The following is a 21,954-nucleotide window of genomic DNA, read 5'->3' as shown; positions in this document are numbered from 1 at the left end:
GGGCTTCAGAATCTTGGCTTAGATATTCCCTAACTATCTGATAATATCTTTGAATGTGGCAGAAAGAATTAACACAAGAAGATAGATTGATGTTTTAAAAAAAGGACAATAAGTTATGTCTGAGTTCAATGTCAGTCATGTTTCACTCAGCATTCTCCATGGGGGCGTACCCTCCTGGAGATCACTTGGTCATTCTATGTTGGCCTGGATGAACCTCAGGAGAGAAACCTCCACCAGAAATGTAACTTTAGGACTCCTCAAAGTACATGGGATGAGGAAGACATAAGTCGAAAAACACAAAGAAATGTGTGCAGAGTAAGAAAATAAAGCTAAGCTAAGACCCAAAAAACAAAAATGTTGAAAAGATGAGCAAGAGGATCTCACAAAAAACTGAGAAGTGGCGAAGAAATAGGAGAAAAATCTAAGAGACTATAGTGTTGCCGAAGTAGGCTGACGATGTTCCATGCATCATCGATAAATCCAGGCCTGGTTTTTAAAATATCATTTTTATTTTTAATCTTGTTGTGAATAGTACCAGGCAACAGTTCTCAACCTTTTTGGTTATACAAGTTATTGTACACCCTTACAAATTACTGAGGACTCAAAAGAGCTGAATATGTGGCTATAGCTCTTAATATTTACTAGGAAATTAAAATTGAATTAAATTTAAATATATGTATTGATTTATTTAAAATATATATATATATTACTAGTTAATTTATGTGTTTAGGAAAATTATTTAAAAACAAAAAGTTAGTGAAAAGAGTGGCATTATTTTATATTTTTGCAAATCTCATGAAGGGTTAATAAAAATCTCACATCTGGTTCTGCCTTCAATCTGTTTTGCTGTCATGATTTGTGGAAAATTCCACTGTAACGTCAGAGAACAAGAGTGAAAAAAGTAAATAGCAATTTGAATAATTATGAAAATAGTTTGATCATGGAGACGCCATGAAAGGGAGTTCTATGGATCTAGTGACTACACTTTTAGAATTACTGCTCTGGAGTGGAACGGCATGACAGCAATACCGCGAACCTCACGAGGACGCTCTTGATACTGTAGCCTCAATAGACTTCATTGACATTTCAAGAGCTACTTTATGAGAGGTTGAGGTTGTCTGGTTGACGTGACCTTCCAAATTGAGGAACGGACTCCAGAGCATTTATTCAGTTAATTCCCTCCCAAATATTTATTCAGCACATATTATATGCCAGGAACTACTTTAGACACAGAGGCTATAACAAACCAAACGGACAAAATTCCTTGATTTCATGAGGCTTCCCTTCTCTTTGGGGAACATTAAACAGTGAACAATAAAGTAGTAAAATATCTAGTATATTGGGGCGTGATGAGTGCTATGCAGAAAAACGACGTGAAGAGGACTTGCAGATTTCAGTAGTATGGACAGGGAAATCCTCAGTAAGACGGCAACGTTTGAGCAAAGACCTGGAGGAGGTGAGGGAGCCATTTGGACTTCTGCTGAAAGAACTTTTTCAGGTATTTAAAAAATTAATTCCTTAATTTATTCTAATTCTTATTAATATGTATTCTTTCATCAAATATCTATTGTAGCTGCGAGTGTAAGAAGATAAAACCCAAGAACGAGTTTTTTATTTAGTGTCTGTCATATTGCCAGACATTTTGCTAGGTGTTATGTATGAGGTTTGGTAACTTGACGAAGATGTACAACTTAGTGAAGGAGACAAAGTGTATACATACAATTCCTGCAGTCGTGGTGTAGCGGTTCTTACAAGGAGTAATCCTTGTTTGGAAGTTGCACTACCAGAGGTTTGTATGCATCTGATGTACCTGAAGTTTACACCTCCCTTTCAAGATGAACTGAAGTATGACCGGTACTCTTCAATCCAACGGAGTACAAGCCACGAAGCGAGCAATACCCAATCATACCCTTTATGGAGCGCTTGAGTTTACAAAGTGCTTTCACAAATTAACTTATTTAATCTTCATAACAATTCTAAGAAGCCGGTATTATTATAAAAGGTATTATTGCGATGACTGTGAGTCAGGAAACAAGCTCAGAAGACTAGGTAATATAAAGCTGTTATACGGGGGATTTGGGACCTAAATTTAAAATAATCTGCCTTTAACCACAAAGCTTTTCCTACTGCATTGCAACTGTTAGGAGCGGGTGCTGACACTTTAAATAGAGCGTTGTACTCCCGCAACGCAGCGCTTTCCCAAGGGCACCACGGAAGCAGGGTTAGGTTAGGGCTAGGGAAGGAGGAAGAACCTGTCGGTGAGGTCTCACACCCGGCGGCCCCGCCCCCCCAATCTGCGCTTGCTCCGGAGAGGACAGACGCCGGGGACTCTAGGTTTGCGCAGACGCAGAACTACCTCAAGGCGGAAATAGGGCTTCTGCCATCCACCCGCTGTAAAAAGAAGGTGGCGGCGGCGGCGGAGCAGTGCGCATGCACGGACAGCTCTTCTTCGTGAGGGTTTGAGAGCTAGACCTTGGTGGCTGCGCTCGGAGCGGACGAGGGTCGGGATGGACGAGGACGTACTGACCACCCTGAAGATCCTCATCATCGGCGAGAGTGGCGTGGGCAAGTCTAGGTGAGGGGGTCTGCGGGCCGTGACGGCGGCGGCGGGGCCCTTTCCGCCTCCGTGGCCGCTGATCTGGGACGCGAACGGTAACCGGCGGCGGCCGGGCGCCAGCCGGGGCGGGGCAGGCTCCGCTCGCGCCCTGCGGAGCCTCCGGGTCACCGAGGCCCTGCGGCCTTTGCGCCCCGCGCCGGCCAGGTTTGGGGCTTCTGCCAGGCCCGGGATGTCCGAATCGCTTTGCCTCCTGTCGTACCGAGAAAAAAACATCGGGGAACCGTTTCTTGTCTGGCCGGTTTGCTGCCGAGGAGCACAGGGCGTGGCGGGCTGGTTTAGGCCGGAGTCTGGCGGAGCTGAGGCCTCGTCTAGGCCCCGCGGGGTTCCGGCTGCCTGTCACCCCGGGAGTTAAGAGCTGTAACTTTACCACTTAGGCATTTCTGTGGGGCTTTATCTAAAAACGTAATGTTCTTCGCAGGAAGTTTCGTGACGCCTTAGGTCGCATTCCTGGCCTGCTTTGGTGCACCCCATTGCAGCTTCTCTTCGGTTTCTTTTCTGAGTCAGCTGTGAAAGAACTCAGTGGTCTTCTGACTGTTGCCTTTGCTCTGAGGTGATAGAGTTTAAGCTGTGGACCACCTTTGAAAATAAAGGGTAATTGTTAGTTCTCGTTTTGCCACATCATATAGAGGTAAAAGAACGAATTAGTGTTGTGCTTTTTTTTTTCGTGACATTTTCTTGGGGAAATAACATGGGCAGTTGTTGACGTGGAGCTGGGAAGGTGTTGCAGGAGGGTAGTGGTTTCATCCAGGTCTTAGAACGAGTTCTCTGGGTGAACTTGCCCGTCCCAGCTGATTATGAGGACGTGGTAGTCTAGGGTGTCTTCTACTGTCAACAGTTTTCGAGTTCCAGGAGCTGTAGGTAGTTTTACATTTCATCTGCACCTCCTGATAAACGTATTTTTCAAGTCGCATTTAAAGTCTTACTTTTTTAGATACAAAAAGACTGGAAATCTTATTTTGTAATACATTCTGAAGTTTTATGTATTTTTAAAACAATGACAACACATTTCGTAGTTTTTCTCATTTAATGTGTACATTGGAGTAAGGGATTTCTACACAACAAGGAATACATTAATGAAACACAGTGAGCTAGCCAGATTGTGTGATTTGTGTGTGTGTCATCGTCTGTTTGAAGGTTAAAAAGTTAGTAGATATATTGAACATTGTCTTAATAGGAATTCCATAGCCTTGTGACCTTTCTTTTTTTCTTGAGATGTGACTCTCATTAAGTTAAGGCCTCTGAAATTGCTGATTTTGAAGTCAGTAAAGGTTGAATTCATGTGGTTCAACCCAATACATGGTTGGTTGGCACTTCTTCTAAATGCATTGGGTCGATAACTAGTTAAGCTATGTTAAAATTTACTGGAAGTTGACAGTGTTTACATAATGGTGGTTCTTCCTCTAGAGTAAAATGTGTTGAGTGTAATTACTGGTTTCCTTAGTTCTCTTTTTTCATACAAAAACTTACTTGGATCTAATGTGCTCCAAATTTTTCTCAGTACTTCGTGGTCAGTTATCAACTGCTCACTGCAAAAATTTAACACTTGTAATTATCTCTTTAATGGAAAAATTGCATTTAGGGAGAAAGCTGTCTTATTTTTCTAGCTAAATATACATTATTGTATATGTAATATGTTATGAAAAACAATACTTATCTTTCTGGATAAGATGAGAATAAATGGCTCTACTAAAAAAAAAGAATCCTCTGCTTTTAAGGTGAGTTAGTTCAAAAACATATGTCATGGACATAATCTTGAAGGGTTGGTCTAACCAATAATTCATTTCTATTTCCTTACAGATGTAGAGTTAGTGGAAGTGAGATATCACTTTTATTGAGAAATCATTGCACAACAAAGGATATCTGAACTCACTGAAATTAGTGAGTTATTTTTCCAGTTTATTTCGGACTCGTACAGCAGTGAGCACGTATGTTAGCAGTCAGGAGATCGGGATTCTGAAACTAGGGCTCCCACTTGATGTGATCTTGTATCTGACATCTGAACACTCTAGACTTTCATTTCTTTATTTAAAAAATGAGGTTGGGATAGAAGTCTCTCAAACCCTACTTCATGTTAAACTTTTGAGATCCTTTGATTCTATGGCTAGCCAGAGTGAAATAAAGAAGTGGCAAAGTGTTTTAGAAACTGGAAGTGATTCTAGGGATCTTCTTTTATCTAAGTTGCTGTCCCTGCTGTGTCCCTTGTATCTCCATCCTTTCTGGCTAATTTCATTTGTAAATTAAGAGGTGCAAATCAGTTATAAATCACACTGTTTATTGTAAATTTGGTCTCCTCTTAGTGGGATGGTGGTAGTTACTTCTTCTATCTTTAGTTCTGCATGGAGAGTATTTTGCTCCTTTAACTTTGAAAATATGAAAGCTTAAACATATGTCCACTAAGCAGTGGTTTTTAATCATTTTCAGGTTGTGGGTTCCTTTCAAAATCTAATAGAGAGATGAGACTCTATGCCTAGAAGAATGAATGCATGCATAGATTTTTGGATGCATTTTGAGCTGCCCGTGTATCCCTGGATAAGATTGGCTGACTTATACTCAGAGCCTCTATTAAAATTTGTTGCTTTTACACCAGGTCCCTGCCGTTCCTGACAAAGTATCACTGATGACAAGAGTAGTTGTAAGCATTAGCAATTCTGTGAGAAAAACCACTGCCTCAGTGTCTGGCACATTGTCTATGTTCAACAAATAATAGCCAACACTGTTGTTATTATTTCTATTATTTAAGTATTGTTATTGTTACTACCACTGCTGTTCTATAAGATTATGTTAACCTCTGTTTTTGTAATATTTTCTGTAGTGACCAAGCATGGTTACATACTTTTTCTATTCTTAAATTGTGGATGACTGAAATTTTTAGTGAAATTTTCACCTTTATTAATTTAAAGTTTACTGTTGCATAGAAAAAAATTTTGCGAGTCTTTTAAGATTCTTCATTACTGCCCTCACCTAGCTCATGTTGAAAGTAAGTAAAAATAGTTACAGTCAAGCAGGTTCTATGTTAAGCAGAAAAATCTACAATTTGACTCTTCTGTTTTACTTTGACTTCGTGGTGCTGGTTTTATGGTAGACACAAGAAGGCAAAACCAGGAAAGGGACAGTTAATCCTTCAAATACAATCAGTGGTACTTACTGGGTTTGGACATTCTCAGGAAGCCACTATATTTTGCATTATGCTCTGTGGCCCTCCCACCCGCCACCCCAAATCTCTCACATCAATAATTACAACCTATAGAAATATTTATCCACAGCTCAGACATCTGATATCTATTGCCTTAATTTTATTAATGCAAACAGGTCAATAGAACAGTCTTGTCCTACTTCAGGAGATAATGTGAGGGAAGATTGATTAATTTTATAAATCTGGGGCTTTAACAAAAGCTTAGGTTTTATTTTGGAAGAGCTTCTAATAACTGACACTTCTGCCTCATATTAAATAAAATTATCCTAGGAGATACAAAATCTTAGAATATTCTTCTACTCTGGTATCTTTTTGCTTTCATGTCACCCCTCCCTTTTTAGTTTCTTTACCGTTTTTTAGGTTTAATCTTTTGTTAATCTCTCACCACACCACCACCATGGCAGTTGTCTTCTGTTGATTTGCCTACTTTTTTATGTTTGCTAGCATAACTTTGCAAAATGTAGAGCAGTTCTTGCCATTTCTTTGTTAAAACCCGTCAGTAGCTCCCTATTGCCTGCATGATTTCATACACCTTGCGTATCATTTGCCAGAGCACATGTACTCTGTACATCATGTGATCCGTCTGCCCTCACTATTTGTTAGCATGTCTTTTTATCCCACATAGGGAGTGGTCATACTGTGTATGACAAAGTACTAGACATTCACATCTTTCTGTTTTTAGTTGAATTCAGAGTGAATTACCCATCTAGTATTTTTAAAGAAAATTAACTCGCATTCCCAGAGACTTATTTTCCCCCCTTTGTCCATGTCAGTTAAAGCATGGCATAATGTTATGTCACTTTCTTAGAAGGACACACCAGTGCAGTTAAAACAAATAAACAAACCAACCTTTTCACACTGGGGGAATATGTGTAGGGAAGCATGGGGAATATGTTTTCTAGAATACACTGCTTTGCTCTTCTTTCAGTGCTTTTCCAGTAATTTAATTTGTCCTTATATACCTGCACTGAAGCAATATTTTGGGAGTAATATTCTTAGATGCGTCTAATTGGTGAGAAAATATAACACCATGAACACGTCAAATGATTAGCAGAAAAATCAAATTTCTAATCTGCCTTTTTTACATCTCTTCTAGCCTGCTCTTGAGGTTCACAGATGATACTTTTGATCCAGAACTTGCAGCAACAATAGGTAAGCCTATGTTTAAAAATTCAGTAGACATGCTAAATGTTTTCTTGCCTCCCCATTTGTCTTTCAAAGCTTAACTTTGGTGTCATTAAATTTCTGAATACTTTCAGAAAACTTCCTAATCTGTCTTATCGTGGTACTTTAACACTGTGGATATTATGATTACCTGCAAACACAGTTTCTGTTGTGTTCTGTGGATTGCCTTTTATTCAGCAGCATCCAATTATCTGAATGTTTGTTGTATACCAGGCACTCTCCTAAGAGGTGGGGTTATAATGATGAATGATACAGACTTGGTTTCTATCAGGGAGCTAATAGTGTTGCTTTAGTAGCGTATGTTAATTTTGTGTTTTTAGCATTTGCTACAGCATCTGGAATAAATTCTGCACTCATTATACTTACCAGTATGTTATTAAACATTGTTAGGAGCAGTGATACCTAAATTCCTTTTTAAACAAATTTAGATCACCTGAGAATGGTTTACCACACCAGCTTCGTAGAATATATGAGAAGGTAGAGCTAAATATTTTGGTATCATATGTTTAGGGAGTAGACGACAGTATTAAGATATCAAGAGATAGCTTGTCAGAGTTCAAAGAACTGAGTCAGAGCAAGATAGTAGTCTGGGCTGTGCCTTGAACTAGTTGTGATCTTGGGCAAGGCATTTAACTTCATTGCCTTCATCCATAAATTGAGAACTTTTGCTAATAGAGAATACATTTCTTCCAGCTCTGACATTTTATGATCTGATGAATGGATTGTAGTAGAGATGATCCTAGCACTGTTGTTGGGGAAGATGGTTTCTCTTACTCTTAACTGGCTTCATTTGTTTTCACTTACTGTGGGTCTGTTTATTTTGTTTTTAAATAATTTTATACCTAGAGAAGAGTTGTGAAAATATTTCAAAGAATGCCTATATATTTTACTCAAATTCCCCAAATGTTAATATTAATCACATTTGGTTTATCCTTTTCTCTCTGCATTCAAACAGTAATCTTGTGTTTTTCCCAATTGTTTGAGAGGAAGTTACAGATCTGATGCCTTTAGCTTCTAAATACTTTATTGTGTATTTCCTAAGTTAACATGGATAAAATTCCACTGTATACAGTCAGATTTTATCAATTTTCTTACTATTACATAGTAAAAGAATTGTTTCTGGTCCAGGATTCAGTGCAAGATCACACACTGAATTTAGTTGTCATTTCTCTTTAATCTCTTTTAATCCGGTCTTCAATCTTCGGTTGTGTTTTATGGCCTTGAGGTTTTTAAAATAATTTTTATTTTTCAGTTACAGTTGGTATACAATAATATATTAGTTTCAGGTGTACAGCCCAGTGATTAGACATTTATATAGGTCACGAAGCGATAACCACATTAATTCTAGTACTCATCTGACATCATACATAGTTAAGACAATATTATTGACCATATTCCCGATGCTGTCCTTTTCATCCCAGTTACTATTCCTTAACTACAGATTTGCCTTTCTTAGTCCCTTCAGCTTTTCTACCCATACCTCCTACTCTTCTCCCCTCTGGCAACCTTCAAAATATTCTCTGTATCTATGAGCTTTTTTCTATTTGCTTGTTCATTTATTTTGTTTTTTAGGTTTCACATTTAAGTGAAATCATATAACATTTGTCTATCTCTGTCCACTTATTTCACTCCGAACAATATCCTTTAGGCCCATCCATGCTGTTGCAGATGGGGAGATTTCATTCATTCTTTTTTTTTTATTTATGGCTGAGCCATATTCCATTGTATATATATGCACCACTTCATCTTTATTCATCTGTTGATGGACACTTAGGTTACTTCCATATGTCAGCTATTGTAAATGATGCTGCAATGAACATATGGCTGTATATCTTTACAATTTAGTGTTTTGGGTTTCTTCGGGTAAATACTCAGATGTGGAATTGCTGGGTTCTTGGTCCTTTGTTACAGCCTTTGTTTTAAAGTCTATTTTGTCTGTTATAAGTATTGCTAGCCAAGTTACTTTGTTTTGATTTGTAATGAAATATACTTTCCATCCCTTTACTTTCAGTGTGTGTGTCTTTTTATCTGAGGTGAGTCTCTTGTAGGTAGCATATGTTTGGGTCTTGTTTTGTTATCTCTTCAGACACTGTATATCATTTGATTGGAACATTTAATCCATTTGCATTTATAGTAGTCATTGATAGGTATGTATTTATTGCCATTTTATTATTCGTAATTTTATCTTTTTTTCTTCTTAAAGAAGATCCTTTAACATTTCTTGTAATACTGGTTTGGTGGTGATGAACTCCTTTAGCTTTTTCTTGTTTGGGAAGCTCTTTATCTGTCCTTTGATTCTAAGTGATAGCCTTACTGGGAAGAGTAGTCTTGGTTGCAAGTCCTTATTTTTCATCACTTTAAATACTTCTTGCCAGTCCCTTCTGGCCTGAGGTGTTTCTATTGAGAAATCAGCTGACATTCTTGTGGGAACTCCCTTGCAGGTAACCAGCTTCTTTTCTCTTGCTGATTTTAAGATTCTCCCTTTGTCTTTAACCTTTGGCATTTTAATTATGATGTGTCTTGGGGTGGGACTTGTTGGGTTTATCTTGATTGGGACTCTGTGCTTCCTGGGCTTGTATGTGTATTTCCTTTACCAGGTTAGGGAAGTTTTCCATCATTTTTTTTTTTCCACATAGGTTTTCCGTTCCTTGCTGTCTCTCTCCTTCTGGTACCCGCATGATGCGAATGTTGGTATGTTTGAAGTTGTGCCAGGAGGCTCCTTAAATTCTCCTCATTGTTTTTGGTTTATTTTTTTCTTTTTGCTGTTCCGTTTGGGTGTTTTCTGCTTTCCTATATTCTAAATTACAGTTTGTGTCTGCTTCATCTACTCTACTGTTGATTCCCTGTAATGTGTTCTTCATTTCAGTTAATGTGTTCTTCATTTCTGACTGGTTCTTTTCTATATTTTCTGTCTCCATTTTTATGTTTCTGTAACTTTGTTGAAGTTCTAACAAGTTCATTTACTCTTCCCCTAAGTTTATCAAGGATCCTTATAACTAGTGTTTTGAACTCTGCATCTGACAGATGGTATAGTTCTGTTTTTAGAGTTTTGTTCTATTCTTTCATTTGGGACATGTTTCTTTGTTTCCTCTTTTTGGCTGCCTCTCTATGCTTGTTTCTGTGTATTAGGTAGAGCTGCTACCTAATAAAGTGGGCTTGGTAAAGTAGTCTTATACGTAGTACGTGTCCTGTGTAGCCCAGTGGTGTGGCCTCTCCTGTCACCCAAGTTGGGTGTTCCAGGTGCAGCCTGTCACCCCAGCCCACCGTGTGTAGGCTGTGTGCTCAGTCATGTTGTAGTGGAGCCTTGATTGCTGTTGGGCACCTCAGTAGGAGGGATTGACTGCCCTCATCCAGTTGGCTATGAGGACCAGCTGGGACTATGTTGGATTGGCTGCTGTGAGGGGCCAGCCGCACGTACGGGACTTGCTTCAGCAGAACCCTGGTGCCTGATAGTCTGCCCCTTGAGCGTATCACTGGTGGAGGTGGTTGGGTGGTACTCAGAGTCGTCTGAAGCTCTCTGCCAGGTATGCTGGCTCTGGGACCTCCCAGGAATTGCACGTCAAGGCCAGCCACCGCCTGTGCTCTGTGCTGGGCCACCTGGCATTAGCTACACAGTGATCCACAGATGGCTGCTACTTTTGCTGGCCTTGGAGTTCCCAAGAGAGTTTATACATGTTTGATGCCTTAACATAAGCTTGTTAAAATATTTGGAAATTTGAAATAATTCAAAGGAAAATCTATTCCATTTCATGTAATTTCATTCAGTTGAGCATTTTAATTGGAATAAAGCAATGAAAATGATACTAGCATTTCTTTATTTAGAATAATGGCAAATACTTCATCATATTTAGTGGTTTGTTTTTTGTCTTTTACTTTGACATTTTACTAGGAAATGTGATTTTTTCCATTTGTCTTTTCAGCATTGATACATTGTTTATAGCCTTTTATACGGAAATGTCCTTGCTTTCCTAGATAAGTCTTCACTCACACAGTTTGATATATTTCTGGATTCGGTTGACTGGTATTTAGTTTAGAATTTTTGCATCTAGCCCTGGCTGGTGTGACTCAGTGGATTGAGTGCTGCCTTTGAACTGAAGGGTCACTGGTTCAGTTCCCAGTCAGGACATGTGCCTGGGTTGTGGGCCAGGTCCCCAGTTGGGGGCATGCAAAAGGCAACCAATCAATGTGTCTTTTGCATATTGATGTTTCTGTTCCTTCCTGTCTCTTTAAAAATAGAAATAAAATCTTTAAAAAGAAGTTTTACACCTATTTTTATATATAATATGTTTTTCCCCTTTTTTTGGTATTTTTTAAAAATCAGGATTTGGTATTAAGAGTTGTACCAGTTTATAAAATGAAGGAGCTTTTCATCTTTTTAAATTGTCTTTACTAGCTTAAATTTATTCTTTAATTTCAATCTGATCCTGTTCCTTTCCATACCATTCCAACCTCTTCAAGTTTTCTATTTCTTAAGATAGTTTTGAGAGTGTATCTGGAAAGCCCAGTTATTTCTTAAGTTAGTTGCACATAGTATTCTTTCAGACTCTTCATTATCAGTGTTTAAGTTCCTTTCTCATTCTAAACTTGTATATTTTGATATAATTTTGTTGTCTGTCTTTTTCTAAGGGATGTATCTATTGTTTGAGGAATTGCTTTATTTTTTCCTTTCTTTTTGACTTTTCTTTTGGTTTATTTTGTTAGTGTCTTAAGATGAATATTAACTTTCCTTATTTTTAATGTTATTTTTAAATACAGGTGTACTCTTAGAGTAAGTTTTACTATGTCTCATAGATTGTGGTGTGGTGTGTTTCTCTTTTATTGTTCTTAGGTAGTTTGAATTTTCAGTTTGAACATTTGAAATCTTTGATTTAGGAATGGTCTTCTCAATTTCCAGGCCCTTTTTAAATTTTATTTCTTATTTATTGGATAGTGATCCCCATGTGAAGTAAGACACCTCCCCTTCCCCGCCCTGCAACCCTCTGCCAGCCTCATGTCCTTCAGCAGCAATCAGGTTGGAACCTCACAGCTCATTCTGATAAGACTGATGTCAGTGGAGTTGAAGAGCATTTAAATTAGGAACAGTTGTGAAAATGAAGGACTGAGCCAGGCAAATGCAAACAACCCAAAAAGCAGAGGTGGTAATATAAGTTAGGGTAGAATTTAAGGTTAATGTACTGGACAGAATAAAATAGGGTATTATATAATGATCAAAGAGGTCCAATTAATTAACAAAGCAGCTATAACAGTCATAAACAAGTAGGCACCAAACATAGAAGCAATGTGTGTGTGTGTATTATTGCTTATGTATTTATATGTGTGTGTATATACATACACATGTATGTGCAAAATCTGTCCATACATAGAGATGAAGTAAAATTTACTTTTCTGGGGTATACAGTTATTTGAATTTTAACATATGTATTTTAATAATTGTATATGGTCATATTTTTACCTCCACAGTTGGGATGCCATACAGTTGTATCACCTACCACCCCAACTACCTAGTGCTGTCCCTTCTTTATTTTTATTTATTTGTTTGTTTATTTATAGAGAGAGGGGAAGGGAGGGAAAAAATGAGCTAGAGAAACATCGATGTGAGAGAAACATCAGTTGGTTGCTTCTTACATGAGCTGTGACCTGGGACTGAACTGGCAACCCAGGCGTGTGCCCTGACTGGGAATCAAACTGGGGACCTTATGCTTTGCAGGTCCACACCCAAGCAACTGAGCTTCACTGGTCAGGGCAGTCGTTCTCTTTTATTGCTGAGTTATATTTCATTGTATGGATGTTTCAGAGTTGGTTTATCTGTTCTCATTGTAAGATATTTGGGTTGTTTCCAGTTTTGGGTGATTATGAATAGACTGGTTTTTAACTTTCAGGTACAGGATTTTATATAAACACTAATTTTTATTTCTCTAGAGTAAATACTCAGTAATGGGATCGCTGGATTACGTGGTAAATGCATGCTTAACTTTGGAAAACAGTTTGACCATTTTTAAATAAAGTATTTTTACATTTTTCCCACTAACATTATATGAAAGTTTCTCCTCTTTCACATCTTTACTCATTATACAGGGATGGGCAAAAGTAGGTTTACAGTTGTTCATATGGAAAATAATACACTAATAGGTGATAATACAAGAATATACTAGGTGTTTCACTCAAAACTGTAAGCCTACTTTTGTACACCCCTGTACTTAGTATAAAGAGTCTTAAATTTTGACTATCTAGTAGATGTGTATTGGTATCTCATGGTTTAATTTGCATTCTGTAATGACTAATGTGGTTGAACATCTTTTAAAGTGCTTATGTACCACACACCCATGTGTGTTGTATGTGTATGTGAAGTGTTTGTTCACATCTTTTCTTCATTAATTGGGTCTTTTCTTTTTTCATTGTTGAATTTTCAGGGTTCTTTATATATTCTGCATATTAGTCCCTTATTAGATGACTTACACTTTGCAAGTGTTTTCCTCCAAGTCTGTGGCTTCCCTTGTCATTTTAACAGTGGAAATTTTTTATTTTGATGAAATCTGAAATATCAATTTTTTTCTTTTATGGGTGATACCAATGTTGTATCTTTTGCCCAACAGAAGTTGCAATGATTTTCCTCTAGAAGTTTTACACTTTCATGTGTTACAGTGGGTCTGTGTATCATTTTGAATCAATTTTAGATTGGTTTGGGAGAATTGACCTCTTAACAATATTGAGTGTTATGATCACCGAACAAGTTATATCTCTCCATTTGTTTATGTCTTTTAAAATTTCTCTCAAGTGTTTTGTTTCAGGTCTTTTGCATCTTTTGTTAAATTCAGCACTAAGTATTTCATAGATTTGTATGTAAAATGGTATTGAATATTTAGATATTTTTCAACTTCCCTTTGTTCGTGGCTAATGTATAGGAACATATATCTTGATTTTTTTTAAATGTTTATATCCCCCAACCTTGCTAAGCTTGCTCACTAGTGCTGGGAGCGTCTGCTTTGTTTTTCACTCTGTAGATTCCATTGGATTTCTATATTCTTCCTTTCCAATCTGGTTGGTTTTTATTTCTTGTCTTACTGTCCTCACTAAAACTCTTCAGTACAATATTGAATATAAGTGATAAGAGCTGAAATCCTTTTTTTTTTTTTGTTCCTGATATTAAGGGAAAATATTACCATTAGGTATGATGTTAACTGGCATTAGGTACATTTACATTGTTTTGCAACCATCACCACTATAAATTTCCCAAACTTTTTCATTACCTCAAACAGAAACTAATAGTTAAACAGTCTACTCCTACTGCACTCCCCCCACAGCTTCTGGTAACCTTTATTCCATTTTCAATCTCTATGAGTTTGCGTAGATTAGGCACCTCATACAAACAGAATCATACAGTATTTGTCCTTGTGTGACTGGGTTCTTTCACTTAGCATAATGTCTTCAAGATTCTTCCATGCTGTTGCATGTGTCAGAATTTCATTCCATTTTATGGCTGAATAATGTTCCAGCCTATCATGTAGCACATTTTGTTTATCTACTTAGTTTGGGTTCCTGGACCCAATTCCAATCCATGTGGAAGGAGTGTTTTCCGTGTCATCAGTTCTTGAGACGCCAGCTGGGTCAATTTTGGTATCTAACCAGAGATAATGTCCCATCTTACAGGCTAAGGGTTCAGTCCTATGGGACTGCCCACTTCTTCCTGCCTCCACTTCAAATGCCCTCTCCCTGCCATCATCACTACTTCCGATGCCAGTCCAAATCCCAGGTTGTCGCCTGTGCTTCTGACTGGCTATACATGCTGGTTCCCACAATCCCCTCCTTGGACTTCAGATGTCAGTCACAAATTCAAGTTGTTACGTGTACTTATAACTGATTGGCAGTAAATCAGTTTCCCTCAAGTCTCCTCAGGTTCAGTTAATTTGCTAGAGCAGCTCACAGAACTCCGAGAAACATTTCACTTATTACATCACTGATACATTATAAAAGGGTCAGACAGATGAAAGAAATGCATAGGGCAAGAAGTGTAGGAAGGATTGTAAAGTTTCCATGCACCCCTCATCCCAAAATCAACCCAGAAGCTCTTTGAACCCCCTCATTTTTGGTTTTTTGGAGGCTTCGTTATATAGGCAGGATTGATTAAATCATTGGCCATTGGTGATTGATTCAACCTCCAGCCTTTCTCCCCTTCTCCCCAGAGGTCAGAGATGGGACTGAAAGTTCCAATCCCCTACTCACAAGGTTGGGTCCCCTGGCAACCAGTCTCCATCCTCAGGTGGAGTCTAAAAGCCACTTCATAAACGTTTCTGCAAAAAAGCCATTGGAATTGTTATACAGATTGTGTTGAATCTGTAGATTGCTGTGCGTAATGTTGTCATCTTAACAGTGCTGAGTCATTCAACTCAGGAACACAGCATGTCTTTCCTCGTACTTGTGTCTTCTTTAATTTCTTTCAGCAGTCTTTGTAGGTATAAGTGTATAAGTCTTAAACCTCCTTGGTTAAATTTATTCTTAAATAATTTATTCTTTTTGATGTTGTAAGTGGAATGGAATGGTTTTTAAAAAATATTCTTTTGGGATTTTTCATTGCTGGTATATAGAAATGCAACTGATTTTGTGTTGATTTTCTATTCTACAACTTTGCTGAATTCATTTATTAGTTCTTCCAGGGTTTTTTGTGTATGTGGGGAATAGAGTCATTAGGATTTTCTGTATATTAAGAGTATGTTGTCCGAACAGATAGAATTTCACTTCTTCCTTTCCACTTTGGATGCCTTTTATTTCCCTTTTCTTTCCTAATTGTTCTGGCTAGAACTTCCAGTACTCTGTAGTGAGAATAGGCCTCCGTGGCCAGTTTTTGATCTCACATAAAATGCTTCCATGTTGGTGAATACTTGGAGGTGCTGGGAGGATGGTGAGCTCGGAGAAAGGCATAGAAGCCCTGTGTTCCTTCCCACATTCTTTGCCCTTTGCATCCATCTTACTGTTCCTGGGTTGTATCCTTTTATTATACCCCTCTAATTTGTAGACAGTTGGTCAGAAGTACAGTTAACAACGTGGATTGCGATTGGCATCTGTCATGGCGGGTGCAGCAGTCTTGTGGGACTGAACCTTTACTCTGTGGGATCTGACTCTAATTCCAGGTTTGTAGTATCATTGCTGCATTGAATTATAGGACAACTGCCTGGTGTCCCTGGAGAAATGGAGAACTGCTTCTTGTGGGGAAAACCCCTACATATCTGGGCACAGAAAATGTTCGGTTTTGTAGTAGAGGGGAAACACAGTAGAGGAAATGTGTTTCTAGACATTCTGCTTCTATTATGAGCTCCTTGTCATCAACATGAGGAGGTTGAAAAGATATTTTAATCAAATTTAGTAGTAAGAATTTGGCAAAATCAAATTGATCAAAGAGATTCCTACATTCTGCCATTGAAGTCAAATTAACAGCCACTTGGAAACAGAACCATGCGTGGTGAAGAAACAGTTTGAGCATATGAGGGCTAAAGAGTGCAGTGGCAGGCAGCCCCTTAGAATCACTAGAAGAGACAAGGGACAATGAATGGGGACTTGAGGAGTCTCAGTCCAGATGAGATGCCTGTCAGGCTAACCGCGAGTGTTGACTTTGAAGGTAGCATGTTCTCTGTAACTTTGGGGTCTGATATGTTAGAAGAGTAACTTGGAAACAATTATCAACATGCAAACTACACATGACGGAGACAGTCATTAGGCTGCCCAGAAATGCACAGAAACAAGAAATTATCAAAGAGAAAGGAGATTGGGGAAGGGAGGAAAATAAACATTTTGGGAACAGTGAGTTTCTTTTCTTGGGTAAACTAATTAGCCAGTAACTAGGCAAAAGGCCAGCTCGCCCCTGATCATGCTGTCTGGGGTTATTAAGGAAAAAAAGAGTTCTCCACTCTCTGAAAAACCTTGAGAATGTAACTGTAAAATATGTATGACAGGCTATCTCTGTAGATCTACCAGTGGCCTTGATTTAGTATGTGTACTGAGTCAGAACTGTTACCCTCATCTGGAGTTTCTTAGGTTTTCTTTTGTTTTGTAAACTGATATGAATAAAATGTAAGGAATTTCATATATATATATATTTTTTTAATCCAGATGTAGTGTATACAAGGTTACTTAACATGGGATTTTGGTGGGGAGGTGGGTTGCAAAGAAACTTTATACTTAGGCTTTCCTTAGACTATGGAATTTGCACACTCCTTTAACTAATGGTTGTTAGAGGAGTGGCTTTAACAACTCCTTTATCACTTTAGCCCAAACACCAAACTTTTTTTTCTTTTTTAATCTTTGGCACACAGGAGGACCTGGTATAATGCACATTTTGAAATGCATTTTTATATCTAACTTGTATATGTAATGGATTACCAGAAATCATCCAAGAATTACTAATATATTTCCTTATTGGTGACAGGTGTTAAACAGTTAGTATATGAGGGTGCTGTTCATCTTAGTTGTGGCTTTTCTGAATTAATTGTGACAAGCTAATAAGATCTTTTGAAAGTTACTTTCCAAACTTCTTGAGCTAATGTTTTCCCTCTGGCCAGGGGGGTAGACTAGATGTTATTTCTGATGCTCTTTAAAGACCTATGGGCAGTTACTTTCATTCGAGCCAGATGGCACGTGTCAACTCCTTTTCCTGAAAAGGGAGATGTTTGGGGGGGTTGCTATAGTAAAACCTTATGTGACTTTTTATGAGGCTCTTTTTCTCTTTATGTAAATCACTACCAATAGAAGATTTTTACAGAACTTTGAGCACCACCCACCCTGTCTTCCACATACGAAGATTCTTGGAGGGTTGTGCACAAATTTTTTGTGTATGTAAGTTCTCTTTTTGAAATTGTGCCATAGCAAGTGATCATTGATAAAGTTATATAAAACCAATATTGTTTTTAGGATAAAAATAAACAAAACAAAGAATTTACAGGATAAGGAGTGAGTGGCTCCTTTATATTTTTATTAGTCTTCCAGGTTTCCTACAGTCAGAATCCAAGTTAGGGAGTTGGTTAGCTGTGACCCACACTCATAATAGTGTGTAGATGCTTAGGAAGCCTCTAAAAATTGCCTGGATTCACAGCCAGCCATAGATAGTCTTTTGTACTTGAACACTCTGAATTCTAACTCTTGGCTTTTAATGTACATATTCAATCTCCACCTTACATTGAATTTTATTTTTTCAAGAAGCACAGGTAGGTGAACGTTTGCATTCTACAAACATCTGGTTCTCATTTATTTTGACTAAATCCTAAGGTGCTGAACTTTAGTGACACTTTTTCTTTTATCTTCACATCCATATCTCTACGAACTTGGGGTATGAATTAGGGCATTTGATAAAGCAACTTTTTGTTTTCTGTGTTCTTGGTAATTGATTTAAAAAATATATTTCACTGGGATTCTTACCAAAATTTTCATTTTTTCAAGGTGTTGACTTTAAGGTGAAAACAATTTCAGTGGATGGAAATAAGGCCAAACTTGCAATATGGGTAAGACTTTTAAAATGTATTTGTATAAATATTAAATTGTACTTTTTAAGGAAGTAGATCTTGGTGTTTGTAGTGTTTTAGAGGTGAATGAACAATTTGTATTAAATAATTTTTGGAAAATTTGATGGTGATTAAAGGATAAGCAATAAATAGTTATGTCTTATGGTTGCGTAAGAGACCTGTGTTATTTAAATTTTTCAAATATAACAGTCCTTTCAGAATATTGAAAACCAGAACAAAATATTTAAAAAGTCATCTTGCCTGCCAGAGAAAATTATTATTATTGGATGTATTTCTTTAAAGTTTTAAAAAGATAACTTAGATTAAACTAACATAACACTAAAGGCAGTTGTTGGGGAAAAGGGAAATGGAGTCATACCTAGAAAAAATATTTTTGTTTTAAATATAAATGTTTATAAAATTTGAGTTTTCTAATGTAGGGCTTATTTTTTAATTTTTTATTGTTGTTCAAGTACATTTGTGTCTATTTTCCCCCTCCGTGCCCAGTCTTTACATACAGCCTTTTATTTCATTTGCCTGTCACCAAACAGTTCTGATCCCCATCGCTCTGCCGACAAGACATCTTCGTGGTAATGCTGTATAGGTAGCTTAATTTTTAAAACATTTTTATTGAATTTTTTGTAGTGACATTGGATAATAAAATTATATAGGTTTCAAGTGTACTATTCAATAATACATCATCTATATATTGTATTGTGTTCACCACCCAACATCAAGTCTCCTCCATCACCATTTATCCCTCCTTTACCCTCTTCTACCTAGCCTCACCCCCCTTTCCCTCTTGTAATCACCACACCATTGTCTGTGTCTGTGAGGGTTTTTTTGCTTAAACCCTGCATCTTTTTAACCCAGTGCCCCCAACTCTCCTCCCCTCTGACAGCTGTCAGTGCGTACTCTACCTGTAAGTCTGTTTCTATTTTGTCTGTTATTTTGTTCATTAGATTCCACATACCATATGAAGTCATATGGTATTTGTCTTTCTCTGATTGGTTTATTTCATTTAGCAAAATGTTCTCTAGGTCTGCCCATGTTGTCACAATTGGAAAGATTTCCTTCTTTTTTATGGTCGGGTGGTATTCTATCATGTAAATGTGCACAGCTTTTTTATCCATTCATCTACAGAGGGGCACTTGGGCTGCTTCCAAATCTTGGTTATTGTAAATAATGCTGCAGTGAACTTAGGGGTACATATATTCTTTTGAATTAGTATTTTGGGTTTCTTTGGTTATTTTCCCAGAAGTGGAATTTCTGGGTCATAAGGCAGTTGCATTTTTAATTTTTCGAGGAAACTCCATATTGCTTTCCATATTGGCTGCACCAGTCTGCATTTCCACCAACAGTGCACAAGGGTTCCCTTTTCTCTACAACCTCACCAACGCTTGTTTGTTGTTTTATTGATGATAGGCATTCTGACAGGTGTGAGGTGATGATCTCATTGTGATTTTAATTTGCATTTCTCTAGTGATTAGTAAATGTTGAGTATCTTTTCATATGTCCATTGGTCATCTATATGTCCTCTTTGGAAAAGTGACTGTTAAGGGTCTTTTGCCCATTTTTAAATAAAATTGGCTTTTTTGGTGTTGAGTTGGATAAGTTCTCTATAGATTTTGGATATTAAACCCCTTATCAGATGTATTATTGATGATGAATATGTTCTCCCATTCAGTGAGTTGTCTTTTCATTTTGTTGAAGGTTTCCTTTGCTGTGCAAAAACATTTTAGTTTAATGTAGTCCCATTTGTTATTTTTTTCTTTTTTTTTACCTTGCTTTAGGAGATATATCAGAAAAAATATTACTAAGAAAAATGTCCAAGATTTTACTGTCTATGTTTTCTTCTAGGATTTTTGTGGTTTTGAGTCTTGCATATAAGTTGTTAATCCATTTTGAGTTTATTCTTGTATATGGTATAAGAAGTTGGTCTAGTTTCATTTTTTTGCACTTATCTGTCCAGCTTTCCTAGCACCATTTCCTGAAGAGACTGTCTTTACCTTATTATATGTTCTCGCCTCCTTCTTCAAATGTTAATAGACCATAAAAGTGTGGGTTTATTTTTTTTTTGCTCTTGTTCTTTTTTATTTTTTCTTTTATTGATGCTAGAGAGAAGGCAAGGGACAAAGAGAGGGAGAGAAACATCAGTGTGAGAGAGAATCCCTGCCTCTTTGCACATGCCCTGACTGGGGACCAAACCCACAACCCAGGCATGTTCGCTGACTGAGAATCAAATCACGACCTTTCAGTTTACAGGATGATGCCCAACCAACGGAGCCAGGGCTTGGCTTTCTATTTTGTTCAATTAATCTATATGTCTGTTTTTATGCCAGTACCATGCTATTGATTACTGTGGCCTTCTAGTATAGTCTGATATCAGGTAGTATGATTCCTCCAACTTTGTTGTTCTTTCTCAAGATTGCTGTGGTTATTCAGGGTTTTTTTGTGGTTGCACATAAATGTTTGGAGTATTTTCTAGTTCTGTGAAATATGCCATTGGTATTTTGATAGAAATTGCATTGAATCTATAGATTGCTTTGGGTAGAATGGACATTTTGATAATGTTAATTCTTCCTATCCATGAATACAGTATATGCTTCTATTTATTTGTATCTTCTTCAGTTTCTTTCTTTGGTGTTTTATAATTTTCCAAGTAGAGGTCTTTTACATCCTTGGTTAAATTTATTCCTTGGTATTTTATTTTAGTTTTTGATGCAGTTGTAAATGGGATTGTTTTATTAGTTTTCCTGTCACGATAGTTTATTGTTGGTACATAAAAATGCAACTGATACCTGTATTTTGTGTCCTACTGCATTACTGAATTCATTTATCAGTTCCACTAGTTTTTTCTTGGAGTTTTTAGGGTTTTCTATATACAGTATCATGTCATCTGCAAATAATGACAGTAAACTCTCTCACACTGATGTTTCTCTCCCTCTCTTTGTCCCTTGCCTTTGTCCTTTTTAATTTGGATGCTTTTTATTTCTTCTTGTCTGGTTGCTGTGGCTAGGACTTCCAGTATTATGTTGAATAAAAGTGGTGAAAATGGACGCCTCTGTCTTGTTACCGATCTTAATGGAATACTTTTAGTTTTTGCCCATTCAGTATGATGTTGGCTGTGTGTTTGTCACCTGTGGTCTTTATTATGTTCAGGTCCGATCCCTCTATTCCTGCTTTGCTGAGAGTTTTAATCATAAATGTGCGCTAGATTTTATCAGATGTTTTTTCTGCATCTATTGATAATGATCATTTGATTTTTATCCTTCATTTTGTTTATGTGGTGTATCGTGTTTGTTGATTTGGAAATATTGTACCATTCTTGCATCCCTGGAATAAATCCCACTTGATCATGGTGTATGATCTTTATAATGTATTGTTGGATCTGGTTTGATAATATTTTTTGAGGATTTTAGCATTTATGTTCATCAGGGATATTGGTCTATAATTTTCTTTCCTTATAGATT

General features: G+C 37.4%; 1 protein-coding gene across 2 annotated transcripts in view; it reads left to right on the top strand.

Annotated features, from left to right (window-relative positions):
- The first annotated feature begins 2,357 nt into the window (after positions 1 to 2,357).
- Positions 2,358 to 21,954, top strand: part of RAB18 (RAB18, member RAS oncogene family) — a 28,511-nt gene continuing 8,914 nt past the window's right edge. The window contains exons 1-3 of one of the 2 annotated variants that reach the window (XM_024560593.4): positions 2,358 to 2,575; positions 6,907 to 6,962; positions 18,420 to 18,481. In XM_024560593.4, the coding sequence (XP_024416361.2) occupies positions 2,508 to 2,575; positions 6,907 to 6,962; positions 18,420 to 18,481 (186 nt within the window). In that variant the 5' untranslated portion in view covers positions 2,358 to 2,507. The remainder of the gene's footprint in view (positions 2,576 to 6,906; positions 6,963 to 18,419; positions 18,482 to 21,954) is intronic. The other variant, XM_024560594.4, reaches the window with a different exon arrangement.

The sequence above is a fragment of the Desmodus rotundus genome, chromosome 4, assembly GCF_022682495.2.
Source record: "Desmodus rotundus isolate HL8 chromosome 4, HLdesRot8A.1, whole genome shotgun sequence".
Lineage (NCBI taxonomy): Eukaryota > Metazoa > Chordata > Mammalia > Chiroptera > Phyllostomidae > Desmodus > Desmodus rotundus.
The sequence above is the reverse complement of the archived record's forward strand: the minus strand, read 5'-3'. Positions and strand labels throughout refer to the sequence as shown.